This window comes from Lepidochelys kempii, chromosome 11 (assembly GCF_965140265.1).
Source record: "Lepidochelys kempii isolate rLepKem1 chromosome 11, rLepKem1.hap2, whole genome shotgun sequence".
Classification (NCBI taxonomy): domain Eukaryota; kingdom Metazoa; phylum Chordata; order Testudines; family Cheloniidae; genus Lepidochelys; species Lepidochelys kempii.
Window position 1 is genome coordinate 38,863,052 of NC_133266.1, and position 24,286 is coordinate 38,887,337.

The window sequence follows — 24,286 nt, forward strand, 5'->3', positions numbered from 1 at the left end:
ACGGCACGACTGGCTGAGAGGCGTGTCACGTGACGTCGCGGGGCGGAGCCGGAAGCGGGGGGCTCCGTGTCAGAGCTGGAGGACCGGAGTTGTCGCAGCGCCTGCCCCAGTCGGGCGCCTCCCCGCTATGTAGGTGTAGCCCCCGTCGGGCGCCTCGTTCCGCTGGCGGTTCCTGTCCCCGCTCGGGCCGGACCTGCAGCCGCCCAGAGGCTGAGGGTGAGCGCTCCGCGCGGCCCCGTGCGGCCCGGCTGCCGCTGCCGCCGCGAGCCTCGCCCGGGCTCCTGTCGGAGCTCGCCTCTGGGGCCTCGCCAGGCCGGGACGCCGCGTCCGGCGCTAGCACAGCGCTGCCGCCGCCGCCGGCCTCCCATCCCTGCCGGCCCCTGCCCTGTGGCCACGTCGCTGGGCTCCCCTGGTCCCCGGGCTACTATGCAAACGGCCTGCCCGGCTTCTGAGAGAGTCCCTGGCCTGCTCCCCCCGCCGCTCCGTTCCGTTCGCGCCAGCCTCTCCTGCGGGCCGCCTTGCGGCGTGCTGCCGGCCTGCTGGCTGCCCCCTCCCTTCGGCCTCTCCCTTCCCCGGAGCGCAGCTGGAAACCTTGCTCGCCTTTGCTTGTGCTTTGCGCTCCCTCTGCTCCTGTGTCATGCTGTGGGGGGTTCTGGGGGCGGGGATGGAGTTTCCAAAAGAGTGATATTGCCTAATACTGGATGGTCCTTTCTCCTTCTGTGTGAAGTGTCCTTTATAGAGTTACTGAGGCTGAGACGAGAGAGAGTTCGAGCTGTAGCTTAAATATTGTTAACACAACCGCTGTCGACTTGCCTGGCTTCTTTCCGAATGAAGAAAAGGTGATGAACGAACTTATTACTAAGATAAACAAAATATGTGCCTACAACTGTGCTAACCAAAGGGTGAGGTGTTTCCTCCAGGGTATTCAGATACCCTGGGCCTGGTCCATAAACTCTAATGCTGCAGGACCACAGTATATTAAGAGTCACCTACAAATCTCCCCATAGTAAGTCAACACTAATATTCACCACCAGCATTATTTGCTTTCTTGATTTTGAGTCAAGGTGGCTGCTTGAATGTTGTTACTAATTGTTGTTGTTTTTAAGGGGTGGGTGGGAGAAAACGGGTTAAAGTCCTAGCAACAGCAGCATCTCCAAATGTGTGTCTCAAGGTTTTCATAAAAAGCTTCTATCTCCTGTCTGCAAGCTGAAGAATTTAAGCTGTGAGGGTTGCTTTGGCTGGTGATGTGGATAAAAATTTTTAGAACTCAAGTGCAACCTGGCTGTTTAAATGATGCTGTCCAAGGAACTGGAAATGGCCCAACTTGATTATCATACACATTGTAAGGAGAGTGATCACTTTAGATAAGCTATTACCAGCAGGAGAGTGGGGTGGGAGGAGGTATTTTTTCATGCTTTGTGTGTATATAAAAAGATCTTCTACACTTTCCACAGTATGCATCCGATGAAGTGAGCTGTAGCTCACAAAAGCTTATGCTCAAATAAATTGGTTAGTCTCTAAGGTGCCACAAGTACTCCTTTTCTTTTTGTGAATACAGACTAACACGGCTGTTACTCTGAAGATTGAGCTTGTGTCAGCAAAGACTAGTGAGTAACAATATAATTATGTTGCTTCAGATACTTTTTATACTATCTAATTAAAAATGTAATTGGATAGTGAATTAGAATTTGACCTTTAGAGATAATCTTGCTTGAGCATAACCTTTCCCACAGCTGTAGCACTCATAAACAGCTCACTATGTTTATACATTTGTCTTGACTTCTTTTTTCTTTCAGAATTGCACTTTTCCAAGCAGGAGGTCATGGTAGGAATTAAATACTTAGCAGAAGCTTCTGTTATATAAAGAAAATATTTCTCTTTTTTTTTTTTTTTCAGAATATATTCTTATCTAACAACTATGAAGTTTCTGCTGGTTTTTGACTTTGACTATACGGTCATAGATGAAAACAGTGACACCTGGATTGTGAAATGTGCTCCTGAGGAAAAACTGCCTAACAAACTAAGAAACTCCTATCAAAAAGGACATTGGACAGAATATATGAGCAGGGTCTTTAGATATTTGGGAGACAGTGGAGTAAAAGAAGATGAAATGAAAAGAACTATGACAACAATTCCTTTCACTACAGGAATGAGAGATCTTTTAGATTTTATTGGCAAGAACAAAGATGTATTTGATTGCATAATAATTTCAGATTCTAATACAGTATTTATTGACTGGATTTTGAAAGCTGCTAACTTTCATGAAGTGCTTGATGAAGTGTTTACAAATCCTGCAACTTTCAGTGGCGCTGGCTATCTTACTGTGCAGAATTTTCACAGTCATCATTGTGCAAAGTGCCCTAAAAACCTCTGCAAAAGAAAAGTGTTAGAAGAATTTGTAGATAAAAAGTTACACCAAGGAGTAAAATATATAAAAATTGTGTATGTAGGTGATGGTGGGAATGATCTCTGTCCAGTAACTTTTTTAAAGAAGGATGATATTGCTATGCCCAGACAAGGGTACACATTACAGAAAATGATTTCTCAGATGTCTGAGGATCTTGATCCTGTGCAGTCTTCTGTTCTAGTTTGGTCATCAGGTATTGAAATTCTGTCTCATTTGAAATTACTTATGAGGGAGTAACTCAAATTATAGAGATGGGTAAAAGTAAATTGGTAAAGGTATTTTATCTTGTGTGGAGTGAATAATACTAACCATATCTGTCTCAAAGCACACAGTCACAATTTTGGGATGCTATTATCTGAAACTAAGGCATTGAAATACAGGATATAAAGTATTGTATTTACTCTTTACCGTAGTGGGAAAGTGAGCATGTTGAAATGGATTATTTATTATATGGAAAAACACTTAGTATGAGCTTTTTCCATTCATTTAAATGGGGGGTGGCAGGGAGGGCACAGGGGGAAGGGAGCAGGGAGAAAGGCTGGAAAGAGGATAATTTATTACAACTATTTTTTTTTTTTTTCCAAATCTTGACTTTACCAGTTTGTGCAAATTACTTCTCGTCAGATATTTAGGGGGAGAGGCAGGGTTAGTGCACAGAACAATGGCTTTTAATGGAGGGTTCATCTATATGTATAAGATTTATATTAGGCACTAAAAGCAAGGTACTGCCACTGTTGGTTTTGTATATTTGTTAAAGCAGCAAAAATATTTTAATATGTAAATTAATGTTTATGGTCTTGTATATTTGGTTTAAAGGGACATATTAGTTAAATATTTAGTATTTATTTTAAACAAAAGCAAGTTTTCCAATAGTTTTTATTGGCTTTAAGAACATAAGAATGTCATACTGGGTCAGACCAAAGGTCCATCTAACCCAGTATCCTGTCTTCTGACCGTGGCCAATGCCAGGTGCCCTAGAAGGAATAAACAGAACAGGTACTCATCAAGTGATCCATCCCCTGTTGCTCATTCCCAGCTTCTGGCAAACAGAGGCTAAGGACACAATTCCTGAATCTAAACATTGTCTGTCTAAAAGAGTAATATGTGTTTGTGCAATATGTTTAATTGCCTTTCAAGGCATACTTACTGGAGCTCAAATGCTCAAAGCTTATGGGTGGAAAGAGTGCCTTTTGTCCCTCAAAGACATTTCCTCTGTTTCCTTAAGGAAACAGTATGTTTAAGGAACAAGAGTTCTCTTCAATTCTCATTCAGAAACATGATGCAACACATGTCAATAGGGAGCCACTCCACAGGAAATTATTTTTAGTCATGGATTCTATTTGTTTTTCACTATACATGATTTCTGTCACCTCTTCAGAAATATAAGAGTAATTGAATCACAACTGTTGCCATAAAGGGTTTGCCGCCTTCCATCTTGCACACTGTAATTCTCTTCTCACTCTCCGCCATCTCATCCACATACTGAGGGCATATCTATGTTATGAAATTAGGTCAATTTTATAGAAGTCGATCTTTAGGAACCGATTTTATACAGGCTATCGTGCATGTCCCTACTAAGTGCATTAGGTCAGCGGAGTGTGTCCTCAATACCTTGTCTAGCATCGACTGACGAAGTGGTGCACTGTGGGTAGCTATCCCACAGTCCCCGCTGCCCATTGGAATTCTGAGTTAAGCTCCCAATGCCTCCCAAAAACATGGTCGCGGGTGGTTTTGGGTACATGTTGTTAGTTCCCCTGCCTCCCTCACTCCCTCTTTGAAAGCAACAGCAAACAATCATTTCACGCCTTTTTTCCTGGTGCCACAGCACGGCAACCAGGGAGCCCACTCAGCTGCACTCCGCTTTTGTGAGCATTGCGAACACCTTGCGCATTATCCTGCAGTATGCCTAGAACCTAATTAGGAGCCGCCCCCAGCATGAGGAAGACTGTGAGGAAGTCAGGGACACAGAGGTTCCTGAAAGCACGGGATGTGGCAATTGGGATATCATTGGGGTATTTTGATACAGTGGAATGCCAATTCTGGGCCTGGCAAAGAAGTACAGACTGATGGGACCACATAGTGTTGCAGGTCTGGGATGATTCCCAGTGGCTGCGAAACTTTCACATGCATAAGGCCACTTTCATGGAACTTTGTGAGTTGCTTTCCCCCGCCCTGAAGCGCATGAATACCAAGGTGAGATCTGCCCTGACAGTTGAGAAGCGAGTGGCGATAGCCCTGTGGAAGCTTGCAATGCCTGACTGCTACCGGTCAGTCAGGAATCAGTTCGGAGTGGGCAAATCTACTGTAGGGGCTGCTGTGATCCAAGTAGTCAGGGCAATCAGTACCCTTCTGCTAAGAAGGGTAGTGACTCTGGGAAATGTGCAGGTCATAGTGGATGGCTTTGCTGCAATGGGGTTCCCTAACTGTGGTGGGGCAATAGACGGAACGCATATCCCTATCTTGGCACCAGAGCACCTTGCCAAAGAGTACATAAACCAGAAGGGGTGCTTCTCAATGGAGTTGCAAGCCTTCATGCATTCAGCTGTGCCCTATCAGTGCAGGAGGATTGCATGAGCTCAAAAAACATGTCAGCGTGGGTGCATTTTTTTCACCTTCTAATCTGCACTAACCTCAGGGACAAAGTTGATGGGGGGAACATAGAACCATTTGCAGCTGCAGGGAGGAAAAAAAGGGAGAGTAGACTTTTAAGATGATACATTTCTGAGAACAAAAGGGAGACTCTTTCACAGTGAATCAAGCAATTCACAACAGAGAGCACATATGTTTTAGGTGCAAGGTTGCATTTTGCCTTTTATATTGAGCGCCTGCCAGTATGGGGTGACACATCACACACAGCTGGGCAACAGAATTTGATTTGCAGGCAGCCATGGTAAGCCAAAGGGTACGTGGGGTTGGCTTTTTCCACGTTCATAATGTGGGAATGGTTTCAAACTGCAGCAACCGATAGCTGGTTTCCCATAGCAACCGATGCTGGTTGTGTTTGCCACTTAAAAGGAGGGGCTGTGGTTTTGGGGTGGATATGCAGCATACCCCTCCCTCCCGCGTGGCTATTCTCTGGGATGATCCCTTTTAGCCAAGCCCAAACAGCCCGGCCACTATGACCTGTCTAATGTGTTGGGGATCACCAAATAGATGGGATTACTGTTCCCTTACAAAACTTCCCCTATTTCAAGCAGGTGACCATGAATGATATCACTCTCCTGAGGCTGACACAGAAAGATAAAGACCGAATGTTGCATGAATGCAATCAAAACCCAGGACCATTCGCTGCTATGCTTTGTGCTGCAATGATTCCAGGCTACTTGCTATTGGCTTGGCTTGGTAAAGTGTCCTATCGTGGAGGACAAAATAAGGCAGCCCTCCCCAGAAACCTTCTGCAAAGGCTTTCAGAGTACCTCCAGGAGAGCTTCATGGAGATGTCTCTGGAGGATTCCTGCTCCATTCCCAGACACATTAACAGACTTTTCCATTAGCTGTACTGACCGCAAATGCATCACAATTGTTCAGGGAAAATCAAACATTAAACACAATTGCTTTTAACCACTGTAGTGTCCTTACAAATGTGCACTCACCAGAGGTGCCTTCTCTGCCTTCAGGGTCTGGGAACAATAGGCCCTGGGAGGGTATTTACTCTAGGGTGAGGAAAAGGTCCTGGATGCCTGGGAGAATGGATTCTCTGCTTGCCTGCTGCACATTCTCCTCCTCCTCCACTTCCTCATCCACAAAATCCTCATCTGTGGTACGTGAGGCTGTCACCTTGCAGATGTGCATGGAGAGTGTTGGGGTACTGGTAGGGCCCCCCCCCCAGAATGGCATGCAGCTGATCATAGAAGTGGCAAGTCTGGGGCTCTGACTCGGAGCGACTGTTTGTCTCCTTTGTCTTTTGGTAGGCTTGCCTGAGCTCCTTAATTTTCACGTGGCACTGCTGTGTATCCCTGGTGTAGCCTCTCTCAACCATGCCTTGTGCGATTTTTGGCATATATATCAGCATTTCTTCTGCTGGATTGGTGTTCTGCCTCCACAATCTTCTCCCCATACTGCAGTCAGATCCAGTGTCTCCCATTCGCTCCATGTTGGAGCTCGTTTGCGATTCTGGGACTGCATGGTCACCTACTGAGCTCGCCACGCCGACCAAACAGGAAATGAAATTCAAAAGTTCCCGGTGCTTTTCCTGTGTACCTGACTAGTGCATCAGAGTTGAAAGTGCTATCCAGAGCAGTCACATTGGAGCACTCTGGGATAGCTCCTGGAGACCAATACCATTGAATTGGACAGCACTGTGTCTATGCTACCCCAAATTCGACCCAGGAAGGTCAATTTTAGCGCTACGCCCCTCATCGGGGAGGAGTACAGCAGTCGATTTTAAGAGCCCTTTAGGTCGGCAGAATGGGTTGGTTGTGTAGATGCATTCATTATAAAATCAACCTAATGCAGCTAAAGTCGACCGAACCTCGTAGTGTAGACCAGGCCCTAGGCTCAATCAATGCTGAGTATGGAAAAAGGTGTAAAAGAGGATAGTTTACTTTCCAAAAATACCTGAGGCCCCAGTCTGTGAAGTAGTATTTGCCTGTCTTGTGGGAGGGACTGGGGTTAATGCCCACAGATCCAAAGGTAGTTCAAGAATCTGTTAAATCTGTTAAATCTGCAGATCTCTGACCCTTAGCCACTATTGTAGGAGCAGAAACCCTGCACCACAAAACCCAAGGCCTCCTCTTGACAATACAACAGTTTCCCAAGCCGTTGACTATCACCACTTTACTCCCACTATAGGAAGCAAATGCTGGACCAGACCTCCAGTTTTGACGTGTGACTCTGCCATGTACTTTTGCTCTTGATGGCACGGAACCTGCTGCCTCTGGTGGCTTCTCTGTCTTCACCATGAGCCCTCCGAACAGTGGAGTTTCTCTTCAGTTTCACATGAGCTCTTGGTCCACTTTCTGCCTCAATTTGTTCCCTATTGCCAGTGTAATTGCCAGTGGAGGGATAACTGCCCCTTTACACTCTGACAGCAGTCTGTAATTTCCATTGTCACTATTTATCAAAATCTTTTGTGGAGTCCAGAAGTTTGGGTAATAACTGGTAAATAGTTAACTTTGTGCTCCCTCTGCTGACTGCTTGCAGCTCTGCAGGAGTAGAATGAACCCATGCCAGGACGTGTACATATAATGGAAGACTTTAAAAAAATCAGATTGTTTTTAAATCTCACTAAAGACAAATTATGGGCCTAAACTACAGTCGTTTAATGTCCCATAAAAAATACAAAATAAGTAGTCTTTAAAAATAGTGTTATGTAAGTAGACTGAACTCCCAGTTGAAGGAGTACAAGTTGGAGCCTAGATACATACCCATTTTTATTTAGATTGTAGATATTTATGTTTAGAGTGCCAAGCCACTGTGGATGAAAAGTGCATCTCCTCTACAAAAGGGGAGATTTGTTATTTTGCATTCTGAATGTAATGTACCCAAACAGAAGCAGGAAGTGAGTGCAGACTAAGCATTTGGTCATCTAGTGAGTGAGTTCCATCATATTCACAAATACTTTAAGCAGAGAGATAGCATGGTCTGGGGTATAGGGTAGTGCGCTAGGAGGCAGATCTGCATTCTGGTAGAGTAGCTATGCCACTGACCTCCTGTATTATCTCTGTTAAACGGGAGGATAACACTTGCCTTCCCTTGTAAAAGTCTCTGGGATCTATGTGTGACAAATGCTAGGATACAGCAAACTATAAGTGTGGTGGTAGGAGGGCGGGGCAACAGGTCACATATACCAAACAGTTCATAATCTGGCCTAAATGAAAGAAGTGAAAAAATAGCTGAGTGGAGACAAGTGGAGTGGGAGGGGAGCAGAGAAAGAAGGTAGGAGGACAAATCTGTGAAGGGTTGAACATCTAAACATTTAATGGTATTGACCCCAAAGCTTTTTCAGTTACAGACATTGTTTTGTTTAAACAAAAATGTGTATATATAGATTATACATATCAGAATTTCACAGCTGATTGGAATATGGTATAACTATTAGTGCAGGATGATAATACATGCTGTTATTTGTGGACTAGATCTGCCCTCTTCAGAATAGGGAAACAAGGATTATCTGGTTTTTCTCCAACCACAAAAGTGATGTAGTGACAAAAACACCACAAAGGTTTTAAGACATAAAATACAACACGCCTATGTTATTTACTTCATAGACATATTTATTCCTTAAACAAACAAAAAAATGCACATTATCCACACTTAAAATCATGCAATTCTGTATGTAAAATGCAAGAATGCACTTGAATCTCCAGACTAGTCAATTGGGCCTACCACTCTTTTTAGGTTTCAGAGGGGTAGCTGTGTTAGTCTGTATCAGCAAAAACAACGAGGAGTCCTTGTGGCACCTTAGAGACTAACAAATTTATTTGGGCATAAGCTTTCATGGGCTAGAATCCACTCCATCAGATGCATGGAGTGAAAATACAGGAGCAGGTATAAATACATGAAAGGATGTGGGGTTGCTTTACCAAGTCTGAGGTCAGTCTAACAAGATAAATCAGCCCCAAGGTACTGATACAGTTACCTCCTTATTTGCCCTTACAGCACCTTGCCTCTTCTGAAGTTTCAACAAAACTAACCTAAATGTGTTAAATACACACTTGTTCCCTACCTAGCTGGTGGACAGGCATGCAAATAATTTGTTACTACAAATAACTGAATAGATTAAGCCCCCTGGTACAATGAAAAAGAAAAGTCTTGCTGTAAATTACTGAAAACCCTTGTGTTGGTAGGAAAACTGAGAATAATTATTAAAACTCACATTTTTGAGTAATTTGAGTAATTTATTTTCAGTTCGTGGTGAGTGCTTCTTATGTGAATCTTCTGGATGCTGGGTTGAGTAAAATGTGAGAATGGCTGAGCTGTGAACACAGAGTTTAAAATATAAAATTGACAGACCCTCTATCATAGCAGTGATGCTGAGGGCCTCTCTGTCAAACCAGTTAATTTCCACAGGTTGATGTAAATCGCTGTTTAACTTTCTGCAAAACATAGCCCATAATTAACAAATAATCTAAAAGGACTGCAGAATTGCTGATGTGAAAGTGTTTCCCCTGGGATTTTCATTGTTATAGAAAAGTGGCTTCTGCTTAGAATAAATTATGATTTGTATTGTAGCACATAGGAGCCCCAGTCACGGACCAGGACCTCATTATACTACGCACTGTATAAAACACAATACAATCGAAGTATAAGACAGATGGGGAAGTACATGCAAGAAAACACTGAGACAGTATTGGTCAGCATGATAAACTGATCTCAGCACATCAGTAGCCTATCTGTTGTCAAGTTTTTTGTAGTAATTGCGGCAGAAGGGAGTTAGTTAGTTTTGTGGATGTTTATAAGGAGCTCCTCCCAAGGGCAAGGGGCAACATGAGAGAAAGCATGCAGGTGCTTGTTTGAATATTTAATAAGTGGGTGATGGAGGCTGGGATCATGGATAAAATATAATCCGAAAAATTACACGTCGTATGCAACCATAGAAAATAGTGTACCACTGCTGTAGCAGGGAGAGAAAGTATGGGTGTTTATGGAATAAACACTTAGCGCTAGATTTTGCAGTTCTTACAGTGGTGGGCATTTACCCCCACAAATCGTCTAACTGAAGTCAGTGCGTGAAACTCCGTTGATTTCACATGGTGGGTATATTTGTGTGAATAAGTGCTCATAAATGTGAGTAAGGGTTATATAATCTGTCCCTTAATGCATTTAATAATGAAAACATATTTATTAAATTGTTTACATTAAATATATTTACACTTAACTGTTAATACTTTAATCAAATATTTCAAATAATTTAACTTCTACGTGACTATTTCTGACCATTGGTGCATCACCAAACCCATTGTTCCCATTATGCCCAGCTCCCATAAAAGAGCAAATAGATCCTAGTATACTTAGTGACTATAGTTTTAAAGTTCTAAGAACCTGAATTTCTGTCACCCTGTATCCAAATTTTAAATGAGGGCTTAAACATTCACACATATCAGTTTTTAATACTCTCCCCTGCATGCTTATCAAGCATTTTCTCCAGTTTGTTTGCTGACAATGTTGTGTCATGGGTTAATGGGAAGGCTGGTAGTGCCAAGTTTTAATGCTTGCTGGCTGTCGGTCATCTTGTAAAAAAACCCCTGTAGCTGGAAACCGAGAACCTGATGCTGCTACAACAAACAAGATGTTTGCATTCATGCTACCAGAGCCTTCCATTCCCTGACTCTGTGTAAAAATAGTTATTTGAAAATTAATGTAGGTCTTAAATAAAGTAACATGATTGAATAGTCATTGCCAGTGTGACAGCTAGTATATGTTAACTCATAAAAATATAAACATAAGCCCTGGAAACCTTCATTCTAAAAATAAAATTTAAACTCTGGGAGTAAACAAAACACAATTGCATTATTAAACTGGATTTATTAATTTTAATTCCCTAAGCAATAAAACCTGAAAGACCCCACCCATGGATACACGACATTTTCACTTCCATGGTTCACATTTCACCTTCATTTTGTTAACATTTCTACAGGCATGACCCTCAGCCCTTTTCTTGCCTATTTTACAGTTGAAACTGAGTGTTAAAATGGAGCTGAATCTTTTACATAGCTTAGTTTGCAAGCAATGAACAATATTTTTGCTTGCATTCCTTTTGTCTACTTTGGCTTTCATATTCTAGTGTGATATGGAGAAGCTCTTTATTCTCTTTATTCACTGAGAGGTCAGTGCTGGCTACTCTCCTTAGAGTAGTTGCAGACCACTAGATTTAGTAAAAGAAATTAAATTAAAATTTCAAGTTGTTCTGTTCAAATTCCAATACTGTAGTGTCTGTGTGCCTTCTAGTCATGCATTAAGAGATGTGACTAGCTGTCATGTGTGGTTCTTTCTTTTCCCTTTTTCTCCTAAGAAGGAAATTGTGTTTTAAATATTGCTTTTAGTTTGTATACTGTGCTCTATTTTTATTAGTAAAGCCCAACTCAAAGAAGTGCATCTTGAACTTGTAAAGGGAAAGTTGCAAAGTTTGTGATGGTTGTTATATCCTGTGGACGGTTTGTTAAACAGTCTTGGAATAGATCCTGGGAAAGGGCCATCTCATGTAGAAATGAGCTTTGCCCTCAGGGTATTATTATTTATTTAGAATTTATTTGGCATTTAGATCGTTTCATTGTGCCACAGGAACAGAGCTGTCAACAATGATCCTCATCTTGCAGATTTAGTTTATTTACCATTCACATGTTCCAGGCCCAGATCATTAAGCACTTTGGGTGAAACCGTGGCCCCACTGAAGTCAAGGAGAGTCTTGCCATTGACTTCAACAGGCCAGGATTTCCCCTCTTGACAGTAAGGACTGAGATCTTGAATAGAATGTGATAGTCTGCAATGATATTTCATTGTCCATGTGATCACTTGTCCTCCATCTTTGAACATTGCTGTGGCTTTATAGCTTGGCACTTTACAATTAAAATATCCAAGGTTGGATAAGTATTCAAAGTAGTTATTGCTACCCACTGAAGGAACTATAGCTACATCAGGAAGTGCAATCATTCTTTGTTATTAAATCTTTTAATTTAGCATTTGTAAAAGGTGTTTGATAGGAAAAATAGCATAGGGACTTTCAGGTCTCCTGTTAATCCACAATTAAGTGTGTTAAAAGATTTTATGATTTCCACTGAAGCATCCAGCATCTATTCTATATAGGTTTTTTTACTGTCTTCATTACCATAATATCCAGGTGTCTTCCGGTTATGCATTAATCAATGTGATTAACTTGTGCCACATGTGGTTAATTTTCTTTCTCATTCTCTCCCCAAGGGGGAAATTTATGTGCAGTGTAGTGTTTTGGTGGGGTTTGATTTTTTTATAATGAAATATGTATATGCTGCCATGTGTTTGTTAGAGAAGGAAAGGACAAAAGGGCATTTTGCTCTTAGAGCACAAGGTGGTGGGGTTTGTGATGGTCCTTAGTTCTGTGGAAATTCACTCCACAGTCTGGATCTGGCTCCTGAGAAAGCTCTGTCCTCTGCACAGACAAGTTTTACACTTGAGACAGAAAGTTCTATTGCACCTGAGGAGTGGAGTTGTTGACCGTGGTCCTCATCTTGGAACTATAGGTGGTCTTTGCTGCGCATAAGCCATTGATCATCTTGAAGATAAGAACTGAGATCCTGAACTTGACTTGATATTCTATCAGAATCCAATGTAGAGAGCAGAGGACAGGTCTGATGTGCTCACAGTATCCTGTGTTGGTGAGCAGATACACTGCAACATTCTGTACTAGCTGGAGTTTCCAAGGGCTGATGGCTCCATGACCAGGTATGAAGAGCTGATTCTTCATGCTTAGGTGGTATTGCATTGCTGTAATCCAGCTGAAAGGTGACAAAGTCAAAGACACATATAACCAAGGCCAAGTCATCATCTGCCATGATGGGGTGGAGTCTCATACCCAGACAGAGATGGCAGAAAGCATTACTTGTACGTGGGGCTATGTGAGAGCTTAGTGTCAGCAATGAATCTAGGAGCTCTTCTAAACTATGGACTGAATTGACCAATTGTGGGTATATGACTTCATTCAAAGGACACTCCACCATGGCTGCAAAGTCCTCACAGTTCTTTCCTCTGCCAATCAGCATCACCTCTGCTTCGCTCCTGTTCAGCTATAATAGGCTGTTCTTCATCCATGACCTGAGCTTGTCCAAGCACTGGGCCATCTTGGTGGTAGTGATGTGTGTGTTGAAGAATAAGTAGAGCTGTGTGTCATCTGCATCCTTTCCCTGTTTAAATCCCTTTTTAAGATTCACTTTTCCTCTGATACCCACAAAAAGCGCACCAAAAATAATAAAAAATAAATTTTAAATCTCTCTCCTTCCCAAGTTATCCAATCCCTTAAGACTTCACAGTGCCTTCTGTTTTGTGTGTGTGTTTTTCACATTGTAAATTCCAAGGGGCAGCATGAGACGAAGTAGGAATTTCTGTAATATTTTTATGAAGCCTATGAGTGCCTCAGTTTCCCCTATTTGCTGCAGTGTTACCTGAGTGGAGGACTGTTTGCTCTCTGGGCAAGCTAAAACACAGGTATGAGTGGCACCTGGCTGTCTGGGGTCTTAGATCCCATGTCAGTGGAGCTCTTGAGAAGACAACTGCAAATCCAATTGCCCAGACATGGACATTTAGCAACCAAAGACCCAAAGAGAGATGGACTTCCCCACCTCTAAGCAGGGAGGCCGAGCCACATCTCCCCAGTTCGGGAACAGAGGACTGGGGAATAGGTGTGAGGTGGAAGTGTGGGCTGCAGGAAGCCATCGGGCACATCTGAATCTGGACAAAGATAGGTGCGAGGCACAGGGCTTTGGGTTCTGTGCTGACCAGGATGGACTATCCTGTAATTTTCTTTTCTCTATGCTAACGAATGACTACTGGTGCTGTGTTCCAGGCAACTAAAAAACTTTTCTGTTTTACAACGCCAGCTGAGTGTCACCGAGGAGGCACTTTGCTCCCCAAGATTGTACAAGTCTTCCTAAGAGGTCGCCTTAGTTGGACCCGCTGACCGACACTCACAGTATGAAGTAGGGTGCTGAAGGACCAGAGGTTCAGCCTAAGGAGGCAGTGAAGCCACATGGCTTGCCCTAGAGATCCCTAGGGAGGGCCTGGCTCTCTGACTGTTCCAAAGCTGGGGTCCTAGCACCAGTCCTTTGGAGCCATGATACAGCAACTCTCTTATTTTGTGTTTTCTACTGCACTGAGTTCATTGCTGGCACTTAGCAAATAACAAATAATAGTCCTGCTCTGAGAATGTTTTTCTCCAGCCTTTCCAGTTTCAAGGGAGCCTTGGCTCCCTGGTTTTGATGGACAGCATTCATTTTAAATCCAGAGTTACTTATGCGCCAACCATAATTGGGATTACTAGTGCTGCTAATTATTTACAGGAGGAAAAAAGAATCAACATGATGAGAACAGTAGACAGCTCTAGTTGTGACACGTCTACATGACAGTTAGACATAATGAGAAGAGTCATTTACACCTACAGAAAGGGAACTCCACAGCTACTTCGGTGTCCGGCATGGATCATTTGCTGTGTTCCTCATGGGGAGTCTGTCCCACATGGGCAGTGGGAGGTTGAGCGGCACGATGTGGGGAGCTCCCCGCATGCCCAGGCCAAGCCCTGAGCGTGCCTTCTACACGTGAGGACAGGATCGCACCGGAGCAGGCTGCAGTTCACCTGGAGCAATTAACCTTGCTGCCTCTTTAGCCTTCGCTGTTTGCGGGGTTCGGCTGAGCAGCATCTGGGCGGCTTGCAGAAGAGGCTGATTTGGGCCCTGGCAGGTGCTGGGGGGATGCTCGCGGCGTGGGCCACTGTGGGGGACTGTGGAAGCCACGTCCTAGGGTAGCTTCCCTGCGCCTGGTTGCGTGTCACTGAGCTGCTGGGCTGGGAAAGCTGCAGCGGCCCCGGGCCCTGCCCCGGCAGGAGCCCTACCCCACAGTCCGCCCGCCTCCGCGCCAGGCGGAGCCGCAGCTGTTGGAGCGGGGCGCTGGTGTCTCGCGGGGGCGCGGTGACCTTGAGGAGGGGGCGCTGCCGGGCTGGAAGCGGCGGCAGGGCGGGGGGAGAGGAGACCGCTGAGACACCCCGACACGGGCCGGGAGCTGCCCCTCAGCTCTTCGGTCGCCTCCCGCGGCAGCCTCTCTCACGAATAAGGTCAAGGGGCCGCTGCCCGCCGCCTGAGCCCGAGCCCGGCCCCAGCCCAGCCGCGGCGGCCGCCTCCGGCAGAGCAGTAAGGGGCTCGCGGCGGTCTGGGCCCGGGCGCGAGGCGTTACCCCGCCGGCGCTGCGAGCTGACGGCGCCGCCCTCTGCCGGCAGGTTCCGGTTCCGCAGCCGCCCGGCCCCCCGCGTGGGGTTTGAGGGCGGCGCGTGGCTGCTGGGGGGCTTTGCTGGGCGCCTCCCCGCTGCCGCAGGGCCGACGGGCCGGGCAGGGCGGTGGCCCAGGGTCCTCGCGGGAGTCCCCTGCGTTCTCAGGCTGGCCGGGCGCGGCTGATCCAGGGTGCGCCGCAGCAGCGCAGGCTTCCCCGCCGGGCTCCTCCAACCCGGAGCCGGACGAGCCCAGCTGTCGTGTCGGGGCTTCAGGCTGAGCCCGTGGCGTGAGGCTGCCTGCCACGGGAGCCCCTTTGCGCTAGCGGGCTGAGCCATAAGGGGCTGGCACCCAGTGCTGCAGGGCTCCGCGTCCCCGTTGAGTTCCCCGCGCGCCCAGCGGCCGCGCCACTCCACCCGAGTGCGATACTGTCCATTGCCGCTTCCCCCGTCATTTTAGTATTGAAATAGGCAGCAGCTCTCCTACAAACGGATTGCGCTGGAGTTGGACATTGGGTCTCTACGCAGCTTGGACTCCACATGGAGTTAGATGTAAAATGTTAAGACATGTGGGTTCCAGTTAGCCTTTCACGTGCCATATTTGCGTGGTGAGAGATCTGTTTTTCTGTGCGCATTCTGGCTGTACGACGTCAAATAATTTGAATAGTACAATACAGCAAAGTCTGTCACAGACCCGTTATTAGAAGGGGGAAAGGAGACGCATCCATATGCATCGAGTTTACTGTCCCCCTGGATGTGGTTGAATATGTATAAAGCCATGAATAAAACCTTATTTGAAAATGCGTGTGATTTTGCTTCGTGACTGGGAAATATTTTGCCTTTTGGACTGCAGCATTGATACAATGTACACGGACAATTAAGACATTCAGCGCTGACTACCCAAAGCAATTTGCCAACTGAAAACTACCCCCTTTTGTTTGACTTTATTCCAGAGATGGCTCTGAGCGGAGAAGAGGACTATACCTATATTTACAACGATCTTTCTCACCCTGTGGATTTCCTGCAGGCTTTCAGAACATTTTACCGGGATGGCTTATTTATTGATATTACTCTTCAGTGTGCTTCTGGTGTGATCTTCCTTTGCCACAAAGCTGTTTTAGCTGCTTGTAGCAATTATTTTAGGGCAATGTTCACAGCTGACATGAAAGAAAAATCTAAAAATCAGATCAAACTTCCTGGGATCAGCCACGCTATACTGGAGGCTCTTGTGAATTATGCATACACATCACAAATCCAGATAACAGAGAGAAATGTTCAAAGTCTCCTCCAAGCTGCGGATCTCCTCCAGTTTGTGTCAGTAAAGAAAGCTTGTGAGCAGTTTCTGGTAAGGCATGTAGATACTGTCAACTGCATAGGGATGCACTCCTTCGCAGAGTATCACCTTTGTTCAGAGCTAGAGAAAGAATCTAGGAGGATATTGTTATCAAGATTTGAAGAAGTGTGGAGGCAGGAAGAATTTCTGGAAATCAGCTATGAGAAACTCCTATTTATTCTCTCCAGAGAGAATCTCAATGTTTGGAAAGAAGAGGCAGCCATAGAACCTGTGGTTAAATGGATAGCATATGATGTGAAGAAAAGAATTGAATGCATTTTTGATCTGCTGAATTGCCTCAAAATAGATTTAAATGAAATATATTTAAGATCAGCCTTAAGCTTGCGAAAGAAATGCCAGCTTAATGAAAACAAGATAAGGTCTCTGATATACAGTGCATTAAACACAAACCCAAAAGACATTTCCAAAAGGCCCACAGCAGCTATGTATGTGATTGGAGGATATTACTGGCATCCTTTATCAGAAGTCCATGTGTGGGATCCTTTAACTAATGCTTGGATCCAGGGAACGGAAATGCCTGATCATGCAAGGGAGAGCTATGGGGTCACTAGTTTGGGACCCAACATTTATGTAATGGGGGGCTATAGAACTGACAACATAGAAGCCCTTGATACTGTGTGGATTTATAACAGTGAAACTGATGAATGGACAGAAGGCTGCCCCATGCTTAATACAAGGTACTATCACTGTGCAGTTACCTTGGGTGGCTGTGTCTATGCTTTGGGGGGCTACAGAAAAGGGGCTCCAGCACAAGAAGCAGAATTCTATGATCCTTTACAAAAGAAATGGGTTCCCATTGCAAACATGATCAAAGGTATGTAACTTTTCCTATGGTTATTGCCTCAATGTCTGTCCTTTTTCACTTGCCACCTGTAAACTTTACAGCCATATTTAGGGCCTGATCCAAGCCCATGGAAGTAAATGGGAGTATTTCTATTAACTTTAATGGGTTTAATGGGTTCAGGTCTTTATTAGTCAAACCACTTGAAACATCTGAACTCTGTACAGGACTGTATCCAACAACACTAATGTGAATTTAAAGGTAGTATGTTCAGTTTAATGTTACCTTCTCTTGCGCAAAATTTCTGTATAAGGTATAGAAAAGTCACTGTACAATTTCAGCCCTTCTGGTGCTGAATGGACCTTCAGAAAGTAATCTGTGAAACCTGAAGTTGAGTTTCAATAAAATGATCATAATATTTTTATTCAGATTGTACTCTAATGAAAATGTCATTTAACTTTAGCTCCAATGGATGGTAATTACTTTGTACCCAAACAGCAGTTAAGTTCTATCTGATAAAAACTTCTGATCAGAATAACAAATTCCAGGTATCACAATGTTTACAGTTGTGATCCATTTCTTTATAGCCACATTTCCGTCATTCATAACTTCTGTTCATGTAATTTGTCACATCTCTGTGTATTATCAGTCCAGGACTTTTAAAGTCCTTGGTGGGAAGATGAAAAGTGGCAGCAATTTATTCTACAGATTGAAAAACATTTGATTTGCTTAGTTATTTTTAATATTAGAATTTGAACTATTGCAAAGAATAAACTGTATTATCTTGTTATCAAAGATAATGCAAGCAAAAAAATATGAATTAAGTCACTGCATGTTTTTTTTTAAATTACATATTCTCTCTTTTATAAGAGGTCTGTAAAATACAAAACACCTAGAAAGTGGATAGTGACTTAATGTTAAAAATCAGTAGAATTCATACTGCTCATGCAGCCATTACTTAGATGTCCATATCGTTTACTATAAACCATTATTCTTATTGATCTAATTTATTGCTAATTTATAAAGAGTAGAATATTAGAATTATACTATAAACTATTTTGTCTCTTTTGTATAGATGTTTTCTCTCTATAATTTCCTTCTGATTTTTTTCCATATTAATTTGGCAAGCATTCATTTTTGTTACTTTTTTTAAATGGAGATAAACATATTGAATCTATTTCCCTAAGTTAAGTATCCTCACACCTTGTCAACTGTCTAAATGCCATCTTGACTATCACTACAAAAGTTTTTTTCTCCTGCTGATAATAGTTCATCTTAACGAATTAGCCTCTCATAGTTTGTATGGCAACTTCCAACTTATCTATCTATCTATCTATCTATCTATCTATCTATCTATCTATCTATCTATCTATCATCTTCTTAATATATGTTCCAATCTATGCATCCGATGAAGTGGGCTGTAGCCCATGAAAGCTTATACTCTAATAAATTTGTTAGTCTCTAAGGTGCCACAAGTACTCCTGTTCTTTTTGCGGATACAGACTAACATGGCTACTACTCTGAAACCTGTCATAGCTCCAATTTGTTTACTTCCTTGTTTGTACAACAGCATAATTAATTATGTAATTCAGAGGATTAAAATAGTATAAATGATTCTGTGAGGTGCTGAGTAACCTCAATTGCCATTTAAATTTTTCTTGGTAAAGAAATGATTATTTTAAAATGGTATTTAAAATTCTCTATGAAATTAAAATAATTTTAAAATAAGTCAAATTTCCATCCTAACATTGACAGTGCTTCTTTAATGTATGCCATGTTGTTGTAGCCATGTGGGTCCCAAGATATTAGAGAGAAGGTGGGTGAGGTAATATCTTTTATTGGACCAACTTCTGTTGGTGAGAGAGACAAGCTGTGACACTCTTAGTATCTTTACCAGGCCTGAAGAAGAGCTCTGTGTAGCTTGAAATCTTGTCTCACTAACCAACAGAAGTTGGTCCAATAAAAGATATTACCTCATCCACCTTGTCAGTGTTTCTTTAAGTACTGCTAAACTAGGTACAGTACCTAACATATAAATATTACACATAGCTTTTGTGTGGTCTGAAAGGATGGATTGATATTGATTAATATGCAATAAAATATATAAGAAGCTTTATTGATTTCACTGACTTTGCCTTATATTGACAAGGTAAGGTGTCATAAGAGTTCTCTCTGGTGCTTTTATTACACATTCATTTAAATACCTGGAAGAATAATTTTATATTAAAATATTAATTAACAAGTAACTTCAGCTTATTGATGTGTTATTGATTGAAGTGGCAGTAAGTATTCTGTAGAATCTGAAGTTGTGCTGTGAATTTAATACTATAAATAGGTGTTGGAAATGCCACAGCCTGTGTCCTGTGTGAAGTCATCTATGTAATTGGAGGCCACTATGGTTACAGGGGAAGCTGCACCTATGACAAAATTCAGAGCTATCATTCAGGTAGCAATGAATGGAGCATAGTCACTACGAGTCCACATCCAGGTAAACAGAAACATATAGAATTTGACTTTGGTTACTTCTAGTTGAAAGTTTTAATGATCTTTGTCATTGCTTTAGATAATGTTCTTTTGTAAAGAGAATAAGCTTCAAGTGCATTCTAAATGCATTCTGAATTGCTGTAAGGTTAATAGCTAGCAAAGTATTTGATCAGCAAGCCAACAAATAAATGTTTAATATTAATGTAGTATGAAAAGTGTTAAAATATTATAAAGTTGTTTGCTGTGTTGTTGTAGCTGTGCTGGTCTCAGGAAATGAGTGAGACAAGATAGGTGAAGTAGTATCTTTGATTCCTTCCCCAGATCTGAAAAAGAGCTCTGTGTAGCTCGAAAGCTTGTACCTTCCACCAACAGAAGCCAGTCCAATAAAAAAGTATTACCTCACCTAGCTTCTCTCTCTCTAAAAATATTATAGAAAGGGAAAATAAGAGTTATATTCAGAGAAAACATTCTAAATGTATGACCAAAATCACTTTTTAATGCACATTTTGAATGGTTTTCTATGTACAGTTTGGGAGGGGAACATATGAGTTTTATGTTTTAAAGATTTGCTTTACAGAACTTTTAACAATATTTTAAAATTGTTGTACTGAGTGTATTGAAATGTAGGTGAAGTGTTATTTCATTGTTCTTATTTTTATTTTTGTTTTCTTATTTGTGTGCACCTGCTTTTTTATGACCGTGAAGTGTAATAGGGCGTTAGCATTAAAGACAACATAGAAGATAAATGATTGTTTCAGCAATCCCTAATGGATACATTCAGTAGCAGTACAGCTTGGTTGTTAATTACTCTAAAATCCCTTTGTTGGAGATTGTGCTCCTCCTCAGGTTTCATTTTCAACCTTTCGAGCATGTACTTCATGGTGACAGCTGTGTACTCACGTTATACACATCTTTACTGGAGTGGGGTTTTCTGGGAGTGCTCTAGCAGGAGAGCTCTCCTGCTGAGAAAGCACTGTTCACACGGGTGCTTTTTGTCGGCAAAACTTTTGTCAATTTGGCGGTGTGTTTTTCTCACATGATTGAATGACAAAAGTCCTGTCATTCAGGTTCCACTGTAGACAAAGCCTTAGGACTTGTTAACACTTAAAATGTTACAACTGTGCAGCTGCATCGCTGTCCCACTTCATTGTAGACACTGTCTACACTGACGGGAGGGGCTCTCTCGTCAGCATAGATAATCCCCCTCTGTAAGAGGCAGTAGCAAGGTTGATGGAAGAATTCTTCCATTGACATAGCACTGTCTACACAGGGATTTAGGTTGGCTTAACTCTGCTCCTCAGGGGTGTGGATTTTTCATACCTCTGAGCTAAGTAGTTATGCTGACTTAATTTTCTAGTGTAGACCAGGCCTTAGTTTGCTTCAGAACTGTATTAAGCATATAATTAATATATTGCTATTTTCTATATTACTAAGTATGGACTATATTATCAATACAGTACACTATTTTCCTAGAAACTCCATACCCTTTTGGGCATTTGGCAAAGGTGGTTTACATGGATTGCTGGCTGGCAGAATAGAAAGTCTCAAGCCGATTTTGCTCCAGAATCTACATATTAATTTTAAAAAATAAAGTTTAATTCTAGCTCTGTTGGTTGCAGAGATCATGCACAGTGCAACCAACTATTGTCTTGAGTCTGCATAAAGACAGGCTGCAACACTAGGGAAATGGAGATTGACAAAAAAGGTCAGAAGATTTTGGCTCAGGAACAGGACAGTGATGATAAACCACTAATATATGGAAGGTGTGAACCCTAACAAGGAAGAGGATGACGCGTTCGAATGGAAAGAGAAGTAATAACACCTAACTCTTATGTAGCACCTTTCAGCACCTTTTTTAGCACCTCATTTGTGAAATGCTTTGATCTACTTTCATCAGTAGATCTCAAAGCATTTCACAAAGGAGGTCAGTATGATTATCCCCATTTTACAGAGGGAGGAACTGAACCACAGAGAGGTGAAGTGAGTTGTCCAAGATCACCCAGTAGGTCAATAGCTGAGCTGGGAATAGAATCTAGGTCTCCTGAGTCCCAGCCTTGTCTTGTGCTCTATTCACTAGGACATACTGCCTCCCTGTAATGTAATGGGATGAAATTAATAAAGAGAAATTATTGACAGTTACATTGATTTGACTGTGGAATAGTCTGCTACAGAAGTGGTGGAAGCCTCAGCATATAGGGTAATACAATCTAGATTGGATAAAGGACAAGAAAATTAACTCAAGGGAACAATCCTGAATGGACAGGGTTAGAATAAATTTCCCCCTCTACTTCCTATGTTCATCTGCATAAATTTTTAAACAAGACTCTCTTTAACCACTGGTTAAAATGTATGTAGCTTCTACGATGCCCTTAGTCTTCCTGAGACCAGATACAGCAGAAGTTGTTGAGGTTTTTCAAAATCTGATCTGATCCAAAACCAATTTAAGTCAATGGAGAATTTCTTTTGAAAAAAGACCCCACTGTGGCCGATATTGCAACCAGATGCTGTATTTTTTGGGACGATAGTGTATGAAGTTAATGAATGTTTTATGTATCATTGTGGGCCAGAGATTGTATGGAACTCCATTGGGGGTGGGTTAGTACAGCTCCTGCAGGAACTGAAAACAGCGGGGAATGATTACTAACAGTCCCTGTTTGGAAACAGCTCCATAGAAGTACCAGTCCCTAGACATATACTGCTTCAGGCTGGGTTTTCCAGACACTGCAAAACAAAGAAAGAGCTTTTTGGTAGAGCTTGACCTGAGTTGGGGGGCTTCCTTTTGATTTAGCAAATGGACAGGACCTTCTGTCCAAAGAAAGACCCAACCCTTGTTGAAGTGTTGAAAGGGATGTTGGCCTACCAGACTCCCAGTGTGGAGGATGGGTGATTTCTGAAGTGTGTAGGAGCTTTTATTATTTTATGCTTTCTCTGTAATGCTTTTTTATCCTATGAATAAATGTATTTTTCTGAGAAAGTTGTGTGGTAACTTGTAACGGCTGACAATGCATTGTTCACAGCCTTTGGAGAAGAGGCAATATACTGGGGCTGGCGCATGGGCAGACAGGATTGTAGGGCTTCTCATAGTGTATGGCAGGATGATCTCTATCCAAGAGAGATGATGTCTGGGAGCCTGAAACCTTAAGTGGTGCCCTTGATGGACCACAGAGAGGGAATAGAGATTCAGTTACTCTGAAATTGTGACACAGAGTCTATCATATGTATCTGCAGTTTCACTAACTAGGTAGTACTGCTTGTTTGTTTTATTATTCTAAATTAAACTATTTTCCCTTTCTTTCTGAAGAATATGGACTGTGTTCCATTGCCTTACAAAACAAGCTCTATCTTGTGGGTGGACAAACCGCAAACACTGACTGCTATGATCCAGAACAAAATGAATGGAGGCAGATGGCGCATACGATGGAAAGAAGGATGGAATGTGGTGCAGTTGTCATGAATGGATGCATCTATGTAACAGGAGGATATTCCTATTCAAAAGGAACATATCTGCAGAGTATTGAGAAATATGATCCTGAGCATAATAAATGGGAAGTAGTCGGCAATCTTCCCAGTGCTATGCGTTCACATGGTTGTGTCTGTGTGTACAATGTCTAATACAATTTGAATATCATATGTCTGTTGCAAGAGACAAGCAAGTACAGTATCTGTACCAGTACAGATTACCTCTTCAGCAATGTATTTAATACAACCCATCACTCACATTTAATATAAATCTGTATACAAACCTGTATTTATTAAAATTCACTTCATATAATATAAATGCTGTGACAATATTTTTACATAATTTCATTTTCAAAATAAATTCACCAGTTATTGTTTTTCATAAAGGTTTACAAAGCATCTTTACAAAATATACTTCCAGTGGACATACACGGAGTAATGTAAAAAACTAATTTGTATTAATTAACCACTGGAGGGAACCATGCTCAAGGTTTTGTCGCATTGCTAGGAGGACTGAAAAACAAAAGACTTTACACTTATATGGACTACTTGGGTTTCAAGTGAAACCTTTAATAATTTGAATGTGGCTATTACCACTTATTGTTTAGTGACTGTCACAAGCTGATTGACTTGTTAGGATATTTTGCTAGTCCGCTTTCAAATCCCCTTACAAAACATAGATCGAAGGCATTTGCCCTAGTGCTCTAGAGGTAAAATAATGCCCTATGATACTAAAGATTCAAGTTTAAGACATGTGGTCATTCCTTTATTCCGGTACTGAAAAGGAATTTAGGGAGCAACGGAAGAGGGCCTCACATTGCTCCACGATGGCCTCCTCTCAAGCTGATTCAGGAATATTGTTGATTGATTCCAGATAATGTTATATTCTTGATTGCAGAATTGGTTAAGATACAT

General features: G+C 42.4%; 2 protein-coding genes across 4 annotated transcripts; both read left to right on the top strand.

Annotated features, from left to right (window-relative positions):
* The first annotated feature begins 21 nt into the window (after nucleotides 1-21).
* PHOSPHO2 (phosphatase, orphan 2) lies at nucleotides 22-3,193 on the top strand. 3 transcript variants are annotated; one of them, XM_073305778.1, is made up of 3 exons: nucleotides 22-129; nucleotides 728-839; nucleotides 1,897-3,193. In XM_073305778.1, exons 2-3 carry the CDS (start codon nucleotides 829-831, stop codon nucleotides 2,642-2,644), a joined length of 759 nt encoding a protein of 252 aa, XP_073161879.1. In that variant the 5' UTR covers nucleotides 22-129; nucleotides 728-828; the 3' UTR covers nucleotides 2,645-3,193. The 3 variants fall into 3 exon arrangements, with proteins under 3 accessions (XP_073161879.1, XP_073161878.1, XP_073161880.1); XM_073305777.1 differs by having other exon boundaries at nucleotides 34-216; XM_073305779.1 differs by lacking the exons at nucleotides 22-129; nucleotides 728-839 and adding an exon at nucleotides 1,569-1,607.
* Nucleotides 3,194-16,248: 13,055 nt separating this feature from the next.
* Nucleotides 16,249-23,619, top strand: KLHL23 (kelch like family member 23). Its single transcript, XM_073304742.1, has 3 exons — nucleotides 16,249-17,461; nucleotides 19,764-19,916; nucleotides 23,214-23,619. Exons 1-3 carry the CDS (start codon nucleotides 16,249-16,251, stop codon nucleotides 23,522-23,524), a joined length of 1,677 nt encoding a protein of 558 aa, XP_073160843.1. The 3' UTR covers nucleotides 23,525-23,619.
* The last annotated feature ends 667 nt before the right edge of the window (nucleotides 23,620-24,286 follow it).

Bases quoted from the DNA above. Each gene is read 5' to 3' on its own strand.
- KLHL23 (XM_073304742.1), top strand. From the start codon at position 16,249: ATGGCTCTGAGCGGAGAAGAGGACTATACCTATATTTACAACGATCTT. The intron at 17,462-19,763 runs GTATGTAACTTT...TACTATAAATAG, and splicing joins CATTGCAAACATGATCAAAG to GTGTTGGAAATGCCACAGCC. The intron at 19,917-23,213 runs GTAAACAGAAAC...TTCTTTCTGAAG, and splicing joins CACTACGAGTCCACATCCAG to AATATGGACTGTGTTCCATT.